Genomic DNA, 11,269 nt, shown 5'->3' with positions numbered 1-11,269 from the left:
GCACATTGAGGGAGGAGGATGGAGATCTCAGGTCCTAAAGAAGGGCTGCAGCTCGCGTCACCCCTTCCTGTGTGCTAGGCTCAGCATCCACTGCAGTGGGGACCCCGGGGGTGGGTATACAGTGGGAGGCATGCTCGCCTCTGGGGCTGAAGTCCCGGGTGCCACCCCTCAGGGCTGTGCTGCATGAGTCGTGGCACGTCTCTGACCTGCTCTGTCAAAGGGTACACGGCTCACGCTATGCCTGCTGAACCTCACCAGAACCCTGTGGCTTCTGCATCCTCAGATGGCAACACTTTCACTTGTCTCAGCCACTACCACGGAGACCTATTCAGGCTGACTCGGCTAGGTGCCTGGGCCACAGGGAAGGGTGTGGGTGGCTTTTGGGGCAGTGTCCAGGGAGGGAAGCCTCGGGGAACCACAGCCCCGCTCCGGAGGCTGCAAGGCCTGGGCTGGGTGAGTTGGGGTCTGCAGGCCCCTCCCCAGCTCCTGGCCTGCCTCCGCACCCTTCCGGCCACAGGCCCTTGGAGGGTCCCCTCTCTCTCCTTCAAGGCTCTGCTCTAAGGCCACCTCCTCTGCGTACTTAGTACTGATGTGCTCTGTGGTCTTTATCACAACGTCAAACCTGGCTCGGCCTTCCTCCCGGTTGGACTTGGGGTGGGGGGCCTCTGAGGGGTCCCGTGCTCTGGGCGAGGCCTCCGGCTACGGCGCTGCGAGGGTGGGGCCTCGGCATTGCGGGGGAGGGGGCGGCGGCCCGAGTGGGGGCACCGCAGAGGCCGGCCGTGCAGAACCAGGGGAGGCTGCGAGCCGAGGCGCCCCCAGCGCCCCTCCGGGGCCCCGCGCGACTGGGTTCGCTCTCCCGGCCCCCGCGCCCCCTTCTCGGCGAGTCCCGGGGCGGGGCGGGGCGGGGGCGGGACCTCGCGGCGCTGACGTCACCGCGCCTATAAAGGGGCTCGGGCGCCACGGGCTGGCTTTGTAAAGCGCTGCTGAGGGTGCGCGCACGGCCGCGGCCGTTGAACAAAGGAGCAGGGCACCGCCGCCGGGACCCGCCGTCGACCTCCCCGGCCGCGCCGGCCTCCCGCCCGCCGCCACCATGACCGCCAACGGCACGGCCGAGGCCCTGCAGATCCAGTTCGGTCTCATTAACTGCAGCAACAAGTACCTGACGGCCGAGACGTTCGGGTTCAAGGTGAACGCGTCAGCCAGCAGCCTGAAGAAGAAGCAGATCTGGACGCTGGAGCAGCCGCCCGACGAGGCGGGCAGCGCGGCCGTGTGCCTGCGCAGCCACTTGGGCCGCTACCTGGCGGCGGACAAGGATGGCAACGTGACCTGCGAGCACGAGGTGCCCAGCGCCGACTGCCGCTTTCTCATCGTGGCGCACGACGACGGCCGCTGGTCGCTGCAGTCCGAGGCGCACCGGCGCTACTTCGGCGGCACCGAGGACCGCCTGTCGTGCTTCGCTCAGACCGTGTCGCCGGCCGAGAAGTGGAGCGTGCACATCGCCATGCACCCGCAGGTCAACATCTACAGCCTGGCCCGCAAGCGCTACGCGCACCTGAGCGCGCGGCCGGCCGACGAGATCGCGGTGGACCGCGACGTGCCCTGGGGCGTTGACTCGCTCATCACGCTGGCCTTCCAGGACCAGCGCTACAGCTTGCAGACGGCCGACCACCGCTTGCTGCGCCACGACGGGCGTCTAGTGGCGCTCCCTGAGCCCGCCACCGGCTACACGCTCGAGTTCCGTTCCGGCAAGGTGGCCTTCCGCGACTGCGAGGGCCGCTACCTGGCGCCGTCGGGGCCCAGCGGCACACTCAAGGCGGGCAAGGCCACCAAAGTGGGCAAGGACGAGCTCTTCGCCCTGGAGCAGAGCTGCGCCCAAGTCGTGCTGCAGGCGGCCAACGAGAGGAACGTGTCCACGCGCCAGGGTGAGTGGCGACGCCGTCCCCCGCCTCTCCCGGGCCATGCACAAAGCGCACCCCACCCCCGTCCCCACAGCCTCCCGCCCTTTCTCGCCCGCGGCGCGGCTGCAATCCCGAGCGACGCCCTGTGCGCCCCCACTGGGCGCGCAGGCCACCCCACCCTGCCACGGGACGTGCGCTCCGGCCTTGGGAAAGGGGCGAGGGGTGGGACTTCGCCCATCCTTGGTTGCCGCTGCACAGCCCCCACTCCGCCTTGGGGTTGGGGCTCCCTAGGCTGCGCTTAGGCGCCGCCCCACGTGCCACCCTCCGAACCCCCCACCCCACCCCACCCCACCCCAATCTGGGTCTTCCCTAGGCGAGCATATCCCTCGGATCCGCGGGCCCAGCCCTTGGGGAGGGGACGCCCCTCGCCGGTCTCTTCGTGCCCCTCCCCCGTCAGTGTGCCTTTAGCTCCAGGGCGGAGGCTAGGGGTCGCAACGGGCGCTGGGCGCGCCCCCTTTCCCTAAGGGCCGCCTTTCCCGCGCGGGTTGGGGGTAGCCTTTGATCTCCGCAGGGTGCGCTTCCACCTCCCCTCCCTCCGGGCCTTTCTCCATCTCCTCTGGCTGCTGGGAGGGGTTGGCCTCTGCTAGAGAGGGGCGCCCCGAGTGTCTGCCCTTCCCCCCCAGCCCCTCCTCCCGCGTCCGCCCCGCGCTCGAGGCCGCGGCCTTTGTGAGCAGGGGGGCGGGCTCCTCGACAGGGCCCTCCCTCGCCCCCTTTGTCCTGCTCCGTCTCTGCAGATGGGAAAACCAGATGCGGCGGGGCGGGGAAGGGAATCAGCTTTCTGCGGGTCCCCCCTGCCGAGGACCCCCCCCGCGCCGCCCCCAGCCCAGTGCCCTGTCCGAAGTCGCCCCGGGAGGCCGCCTGCCTCCTCGCGCCCCGGCCCCGGGACGGCGTGGCGCGGGTGGCGGCCCGCCAGGCACCCCGCCCTGCCCCCGCCGCGCGTCTCCTGGCCGGTGCTCTGTGCTCTGCGGGTGCCGGAGAACGCTCGCAGCGTGAGCCCGGGAGACCCCAGCCCGGCACCCTCGGGAAGCCCCCCTCCCCTCGATTCAACCCGCCAAGAGTCCTGCTTGGAACAACTGGCTGCAACTCGATGCGTCCTCTCTGCTTTCCCAGGGCATTCCGCTGGCCTGACCGTTTCCTACCAGCTTGCGTGCCAGAAGTGAACCCCGCTCTTTCCCTCTTAGACTACCGCCTAGGCGGCTTCTCTTCCTTCTGGCGTCCTCGACCCTCCTTTGGCCAAGAAGGCAGTGTATTCCTTCGCACTGGGGGAACCTATGGGTGTTTTGCTTCCCCAGACAGGAAGTTGGACCCCAGCCTCCAGAGACAGCTGGATGGGAGCCCAGCCAGGGGCCCCCCATTCCTCCTGCTGGCCACCCTCCTGACTGGGCTCTGCCAAGGAGGTTACAGCTCCATGGCATTTTCCTGCCTGAGTTTGCTGTTGAAGTGGGTGGTGTTTCTCCCACCCTACAGGTGGGCGGGTTTAGGCCCAGAGAGGAGAAGCCATGTGCCCAAGGTCACACAGCAAATGCATGCAGAACTGGGTTGACTCCAGAACAGGCTCCTATCTGGATTCCTTGATGCCTTCCAGCCTCTGGGGCACAGGGCCTCCCCTTTCCAGTCTCACACAGTACTCGGTGAGGCAGGGCTTCCCACCTATTTAGCAAACACTGAGCCCCTAGCAAGTTACACATGCTGAGGCCTGAGTGGTGAGCAAATGGGTATGTCCCCGCTGGGCCCAACGTTCTTACTGGGACATGAGCAACATCCCAGAGGTGTCGAGCAAAGGTCTGGCGGTCCAGGAAGAAATGAGGGTCCCAGATTAGATGCAGGAGGTCCCTTTCTGAGGCGGGCACTTGAACTGTCCTGAGGACAAATAGAAGGGAGCAGGTATCAGGCTTGTGGACCAGTGTTGCAGGCACAGGGCACAGCTTGTGCAAAGACTCCAGGGCAGGAAGGAGCAGAAAGCGCAGTGCGGCTGAGAAGCAGCTTGTGAGGTTGGTAGATGGGACTGGAACAGCCCTGGACGAGGTTGGGTGCCCATCAATGCAGGCATGCTCTGTGCTTGCTGGGCTGTGTCCAGCAGCTGCCCTGTGGAAGATGTGGCAGGAGCAGGTGGCCCTGGCCCTAGTCCTTGGGGCCAGGAAAGAGCAGAGAGAGCCTGGGTGTTTCTGGCAGGCACTGGCGAGCCTGGGCAGATGCCCTCTCCTTTCTAGTAATGCTCGCTGGGGATGTCATAGTGTGATTCAGGCTGAAGCTGCAGGAGGAGCCGGAAATTGCACCAGGAGAGCTGCTGGCTTATCTGTGAGTTTAAAAGGGAGGGAGCCAAGATTGGAGCTACACTGGCCTCAGATTTTGGGGTCCTCACCTGGTTCTGATGTTGGCTGACCGCGGGTCTTCCTGGTGGGATGGAGGATGACCAGAGGACCTATAGCCGGTGTGGGGCTTTGGGGGGGGGGGGGGGGGCGTGTCTGCAGAGGCCATTTTGGACAGGCCTGCGTGGCAAGGAGGCGGCTGTGCTTCCGACACATGTTGGGAAACGCCAGCCAGGAAGGAGGAGCATCCTGGGTTTTGCTGGCTGGGGGATGTGAATCATCCCCGCAGGCCTGCACACGCTGGGCCTGGTGGGGGTGGGGTGCTCCCTGCTGAAGCTGCAACCCGCTCTCTGGCCTCAGTTTCCCCATCCATAAAGGGCTCACCCAGGGCTGCCCTGGGCACGTTCTTTTTGGCCAGGCTGTATTTCTGGGAGGAAGCCATCACGGCCGCCATTAGAGGCAGGGTTGGCCACCAGGGAGCGGGGATCCCAAGGGCTGACGCGATGTGGCAGATGGCATGGGTCCTGGGAAGTGGTGTAGCCGGGACCACACAGGTGAGGACAGGGCTGGAGCAGCGACAGAGGGTGGCGGGGCCTCTGGGTGAGCAGCGCTAGTGCTCCTGTGGAGCCTCACCCGCCCTGGGCTCCAGCCAGACCCTGGGCAGAGCCTCACCACCTGTCCCACCTGGTCTCACAGCCTCTTTGCGTCTGGCCAGCTGTGTCCTGGGGGCTCCATGCTCAGGAAGTGCCCAGTCCCGGCCGCTCACTCGAATATGAGTCTGGCTGGCTGAGGAAGGGCTGGTCAAGCTAGGCTTTGCAGGATGTATAAGAGTTCTGACGAGGCAGGGCATTTCAGGCCTAGGGAACAGCTTGTGTAAGTGGTCAGGTAGTGGCAAGAGCTGACTGGAAAGAGGGGAGGGGAGGCGAGGCCACAGATGCTTCTAGGCCCCTCCCTTACACTGAATGGGGGCGTGGAGAGAGCCTGATAGAACTGAGCCACTGTACAGGGTGGCTCAGAGGCTGGAGACGGGGACAGGCATGATGGAGGGGGGACAGGAGGCGGCCCGGTGTCTCACTTGGACTCTGGGAGCGGGGGTGGTGCCCGTGGGCTCTCTTGAGCCGCTGCACATCCTGCCTTCCTGGGGCTCCCGTGGGCCTGTGACTCAGGTTTTCTGTGCTGCTGTTGATGAAAAGAAAAAACCCGAAGAAAACCCTGTTCCCATAGTAACGCAGCTCTAATTAGAGACTCCAAGGCCAAGTGGGGCCTTTCCCTCTGGGCAGGGCCTTGGAGCCGGGAGGGGCCCCAGTGGAATGGGAGGGGACATTCCCCCCGCCCCTTCCTATTAGGGGAGGAAGACCTGGTGTCCACTTGGCACTGGGCCTCTAAATCCTTTCAGTCTCCTGGCAGAGTGGAGAGACCGGTCCTTCTGAGTGGCAGAGAGGGAAACTGAGGCTGGGTGGGGGGAGCCACTCAAGGGCTCCTGGCCCCTGCTTCCCTGCTTTGAGTTCCTTGCTGGCTGGTCGAGGCCTGTTCGTCAAACCAGTTCCAGGACTGGACACAACCCGGCTGGGTGGGGTGTGAGGGGCTGAGCAGATGGTGCTGGTTGTGTGGCACTAGGCAGGTGCCCACCTCTGCAGAGCCTCCCTTTGTTCCTTGGTGGAAAGAGGAGGTTCCTAATAACTGTGGGATTGCTGGGAGGGGTCAGCTGGTGGACGTCCATGGGAGCGCAGGGCTGGCCAAGCGCGCAGGAACCAAAGTCTCATTGAGAAGGAGCCCCTGGACATGTCCTGTTTCTCCCCAGGCAGGCTGACGAGCGCCTTGTCCACTTGCAAGGCCGTGTCCTCTCAAGTAGGCTGGCCAGTGATGAGATCTGACTGCCACTCAGGGCCCTTCCCCGCCCCCTTTGCCCCTCTTTCTTGGGAGCCCCCTCTGTCCCTCTTTCTGGGGAGCCCCCTCTGTCTTTTCTGCTGTTGAGATGTGCCCACTGGGGCTTCTAGTCTGTTTTCTTCTTCCCATCAGCTGGCCTGCCACATGTTGGGCAGGTGGTGCTGTGTGGCCGGGCAGGCGGGGTGGGGGGCGGCGGAGGGGGGCAGCTCTGCAGCAGTGGGGGTGGGGCAGGTCTGAGCGAGGAGGGAGCCCAGCCCCTCACTGGGGCGTGATGGTGGATCGCGCTCACTGCCACCCCCAGGTCCCGAGTCATCAGCAGACCCCTGACACTGGGGCTGTGGGGACCCAGTGGGCCTGGGGGGGCGAGCCCAGGCCTTGTGAGGGTCTGGTTCAGGGTGACCCGTGGTGACCACGTCCACCACCCCACAGAGTAGGGGAGGGTTGGGGGAGAGAGGCCATGGCAGAAGTTGGCACGACTCTACTGAGAGCCCCTGGACCCCTTGCTTTCTCGGAGTGACCTTGGGCAAGGGCACCACCTCTCTGCCTCAGTCTCCTCTGTGAGGTGGGGGTGGCACGGACATGGGGACATGAGACCTGGTTAGCATGGGGCTGACACCTTTCAGGCCCCCTGGGTGGTGGTTAGAGGACTACAGATGGGTCCTGGGGGAGGGGCTGGGGGTGCTCTGACCCCAGGCTCTGCCGCCCGCCAGCCTCATTGCATCTGAAGGGTCGTCTGCTGCCCACCACTGGTCCCAGCTTCTTAAAGGTCTCCAGGCCCAGCTCACCCTGCTGCTGAGGCTCTTAGGGTCCATGGTGCTTGGGGAGGTGAACTTGTTGGGACCAAAGATCCCACTTCAGGTTTTAGCTGGACGCGTCCACACGGGTGTGCAAAACGATGTGGCTGTGGCTTGTGGGAGCAAAACCCCGGAAGCCACCCCCTTCACAGATGCTTTAGGGACACGGAAGTGTGTAAAGGTGTTAGGCAGATCATTAGCAAATTGAGGTCTGTAGCATGCGTGCACTTGAAGGTCAAGAAAATGCATATGTGAACGCGGGGGAAAGGCTAGGAGTGTGGTCACCCACCTTTCAGAGGCGTTGCGGGGGTGCGCTGGGCTTAAGGGTGTGTGTGACGTCACTTCCACACTTTTACGAGTTTTCTGTTTCCTGACCGGAGGTGTGTGCTATTGCACACATATATGAAAGCAGGAAGGATGTCAGGAACCACCTAATACCGATGCCCCCGGCTGCGATATTCTGCTGTACTAGCTCCCTGTCCCTTTATTCGTTGTTTTTGGTTGTACTTAATGCAAATCCCTGACTTCAGGGCATTTTGTCTCGAGATGTTTGCCTGTATCCCTAAACAAGGCCATTTTCTTACATAAAGACAACATGATTAACAATAATTAACCCTTGCTCTCTAATCCTGGACCACGTTAAGAGCCTCCTAGGGACTTTCCTGGTGGCTCAGTGGTTAAGAATCTGCCTGCCAACGCAGGGGACGTGGGTTCAAGTCCTGGTCTGGGAAGACCCCACAGGCCTCGGGGCAACTAAGCCCGTGTGCCACAACTACTGAGCCCATGTGCCGCAACTACTGAAGCCCACGCACCTAGAGCCCGTGCTCTGCAACAAGAGGAGCCACGGCAATGAGAAGCCCACGCACACAACGAAGAGTAGCCCCCACTCACCGCAACTAGAGAAAGCCGGTGCACAGCAACGAAGACCCAATGCAGCCAATAAAAATAAATTAAAAAAAAAAGTCTCCTACTTGGTTCTACAGTATCTTTTTGCTTTTGGTTTGTTGGAAGATACTACTTACGTAATCAGAGAAAGTGATATGTAAATGGACTTAGCTGGCCTTGCTCCTTGACTGGTCCTGCCTGGGATCCTGGGTCCTGCCCCCTGATGTGGATGCCGAGGGGTCTGAGCCACGCTGGGGGGGTCTCTGCAGCCCCCTGCTGTGTTGGTGTGTGAGAGCAGGGCTGAGGGTCGGCCAGAACTGGGGTGGGGGTGGGGGGCCTGGTACTAGCTGGAGGCTTTCCCCATAGGTATGGACCTGTCGGCCAATCAGGACGAAGAGACCGACCAAGAGACTTTCCAGCTGGAGATCGACCGCGACACCAAAAAGTGCGCCTTCCGCACCCACTCGGGCAAGTACTGGACGCTGACGGCCACCGGGGGTGTGCAGTCCACCGCCTCCACCAAGTGAGTGCCCCACTGCCCACCTGTCACTGCCCGCGCTCACCCAGGCCAGCCCTTCCTGTGGGGCGGCCTCGCCTGACCCTGTCCCGCCACCCCCAGGGATGCCAGCTGCTACTTTGACATTGAGTGGCGTGATCGGAGGATCATCCTGCGCGCGTCCAATGGCAAGTTTGTGACGGCCAAGAAGAACGGCCAGCTGGCTGCCTCCGTGGAGACAGCAGGTAGTCGCCTGTGGGCACACCTCAAGCCCTGGTTCCCTGGAGGGTCTAACTATGTCATAGTCATTTAGCAGCCCCACCCGAAGCCCGCCCTGTGCAGGGCATCCTCCCAAACTGGCACCACCCTGCCTCACCCAAGGGCTGGCATGCTGTGTGACCCCAGGTTCCTGCTCTCCCTCTCTGAGCCACCCCCAGGGCGTCGCACCCCCGCCCCCATGAGGCTTACTGCCTTTTGCACCTCCTGGGACAGGGGACTCGGAGCTCTTCCTCATGAAGCTGATCAACCGCCCCATCATCGTGTTCCGCGGGGAGCACGGCTTCATCGGCTGCCGCAAGGTCACGGGCACCCTGGACGCCAACCGCTCCAACTATGATGTCTTCCAGCTGGAGTTCAGAGACGGCGCCTACAACATCAAAGGCAGGTTCTCCTCTGTGGGAGGTGCTGTGGGTGGGGCCCCCTGGGCCCAGGGGGCCAGTGTTGGACACAGAGAGTAAATCCAACTTGACCCTGGCTTTGGGGCTCAGCTTGGCCACCCTGTGATGTGGCTTGGGCCATTCCAGGCCCCATGTGGCTACCAGGGGCTCTGGCTGGGGGGGTAGCGCCTTCCCCTCTTGTCTGTACAGGAGGGAGAGGTGCGGCCCACCCCAGACAGAGCTAGAGAGGGAAGGGTTCTGGAAAGGGTAGGCAGGGGAGGTGTCACACACTTGAGTTACGGGACCAAAACTCTGGTGGGAGGCCGGGGGCGGGACTGCCGTCCAGCATGGGCCAGAGGCTTGGGTGGATGTTACAGACCCCACCCCCACTGTGGAAGCCATGGTTGGAAGGTGGGGAGCAGAGCCCCAGGCAGGGCCTGACGGGGTCCCCCCTGCCCCCGCTCCAGACTCCACGGGCAAGTACTGGATGGTGGGCAACGACTCCTCCGTCACCAGCAGCAGCGACACCCCCGTGGACTTCTTCTTCGAGTTCTGCGACTACAACAAGGTGGCCATCAAGGTGGGCGGGCACTACCTGAAGGGGGACCATGCGGGGGTCCTGAAGGCCTGCGCTGACACCATTGACCCCACCACGCTGTGGGAGTACTAGGCCCCACTGCCCGCACCCCTGTCCCCGCCCTGCCCAGCCCCCTCCTGCTAACTCTCTTACCCAGGTGGGCTCCGCTGCCGGTGGCGAGCCCCTTGCCTTTCAAACTGGAAACCCAGAGCAAGCGGTGCCCTTACCTCCTGTCCCATGTGGCCTCCCTCGGGCAGGTCAGCAGCTGTGACCTGGTCCTTGGAGGGATGTCACATCTCTCTGCCCTCTCTTCTCTGCCCTGGGCGAGGCTGGAACTTCTTTCTTCTGACCTCAGACGACTCTGAGCCTTATTTCCCTGAAGAGACCGAGGAGGAGTGGGGGGCTGGAGGCCTTCCTGAGCCCCTGGGAGTGGCGGGGTGTGTAACTGGAATCTCCTGTCTCTTCCTGAGCCTCCCCCTCCCCCACTGCCCAGGAGCCAAGCTCTTGCCCCAGGCCTGTCAGTGGGCCGCCTGGGGTGCCATCCCTGCATTGTCAGGAAGACAGCTGGACAGGATGGGGGCAGGCCTGGTCTGGTGGCCGCCCGGGCTTGACCACTGCACATCCTGCTGTGGTCTGGGGGTTCTGCTCCTGTCTCTTTTCTTTCACTCTGGCCTGACTGGAAGCAGAAAATGACCAAATCAGTATTTTTTTTTTTTTTTTAAATGAAATGTTATTGCCGGAGGAGCCCCAGGCAAGTCCTGGTTGTAGCCATGACTGGTCTTCAAGGGGTCTTGGGGGGCGGGGGGGGGGGGGGGCGTCTTGAGACAGCATCTCCAGGCCTCAGTGCCGTCTCTGCCCACTAGTGGTAGGGCAGGTGAGGCACTTCCCCGAATCCAGAACCTGCCCCCACCTTCCCAGGGGACTCTCACCAGCCCCCTCCCTCCCGTGTGCCCTGGCCCCAGGCCTGTGTCCCCACCTGGTGGTGCTGGGCCCCTCACCGCCTCAGCCAGGGCCCCCGGTGTGACCGGTGCTCCTCTTCTGACTGGACTCCCAGGCCTCGGCGGGATGAAGCTGGGTGTTGCCCTCAGCCGGGAGCCCCGTGGAAGCCCCAGGCCCCTGGTTCCCAGCCCCGCCCTTGCCAGCTCCCCTTCCCTCCAGTTAGTGTCCACCACGCATCTCACTCTGGGTGTCTTGGTCTTTTATTTTTTGTAAGTGTCATTTGTATAACTCTAAATGCCCATGATAGTAGCTTCAGACTGGAAAGAGCAAAATAAAGTAACGCAAATCTGCAGCCCCGAGGCTGTGTGTGTGTATGTTGGGAATGAAGGCAGGAGGGAGGGGTGGGCCTGGGAACCCTCCTCCTGCAGGTTTAGGAGTTAGAGGTCAAGCCCACCCAAACCAGCAGAGCAAACTTCCTCCTGCCTTGGCACGTGTGCCTTGACTAGGGCTTGGAGGTATGGGCCCTGGGTGCCCCCTACCTGCAAGGGGCCTTGTGTGCATCTGTCCATACCCCCAAACCACGGGCTCGGGCCCCCTGGGACTTGGATGTGCTGTCTGGGGCGGCCTTGGAGGACAGGCCCCGGTAGAGGTGGGCACACCCTGGAAGGAGTCAGCTGGATGAGCTAAGCTTGGAGTCCAGGGTGGGTGCCTTCATCAGAACAGGACACCTAGGCCCAGCTTGGGGAGGAAGGGAGGCACTTCTTTTCT

General features: G+C 63.0%; 1 protein-coding gene across 1 annotated transcript; it reads left to right on the top strand.

Moving 5' to 3' along the window:
• The first annotated feature begins 962 nt into the window (after positions 1–962).
• On the top strand, positions 963–10,853 carry FSCN1 (fascin actin-bundling protein 1). Its single transcript, XM_057695052.1, has 5 exons — positions 963–1,922; positions 8,200–8,356; positions 8,453–8,574; positions 8,822–8,989; positions 9,453–10,853. The coding sequence occupies exons 1-5, from the start codon at positions 1,091–1,093 to the stop codon at positions 9,653–9,655; spliced, it is 1,482 nt and encodes a 493-aa protein (XP_057551035.1). The 5' UTR covers positions 963–1,090; the 3' UTR covers positions 9,656–10,853.
• Positions 10,854–11,269: the final 416 nt, after the last annotated feature.

This window comes from Hippopotamus amphibius, chromosome 9, assembly GCF_030028045.1.
Source record: "Hippopotamus amphibius kiboko isolate mHipAmp2 chromosome 9, mHipAmp2.hap2, whole genome shotgun sequence".
NCBI lineage: Eukaryota > Metazoa > Chordata > Mammalia > Artiodactyla > Hippopotamidae > Hippopotamus > Hippopotamus amphibius.
The sequence above is the reverse complement of the archived record's forward strand: the minus strand, read 5'-3'. Positions and strand labels throughout refer to the sequence as shown.

Bases quoted from the DNA above. Each gene is read 5' to 3' on its own strand.
- FSCN1 (XM_057695052.1), top strand. From the start codon at position 1,091: ATGACCGCCAACGGCACGGCCGAGGCCCTGCAGATCCAGTTCGGTCTC. The intron at 8,357-8,452 runs GTGAGTGCCCCA...CGCCACCCCCAG, and splicing joins CAGTCCACCGCCTCCACCAA to GGATGCCAGCTGCTACTTTG. The intron at 8,575-8,821 runs GTAGTCGCCTGT...CTCCTGGGACAG, and splicing joins TGCCTCCGTGGAGACAGCAG to GGGACTCGGAGCTCTTCCTC.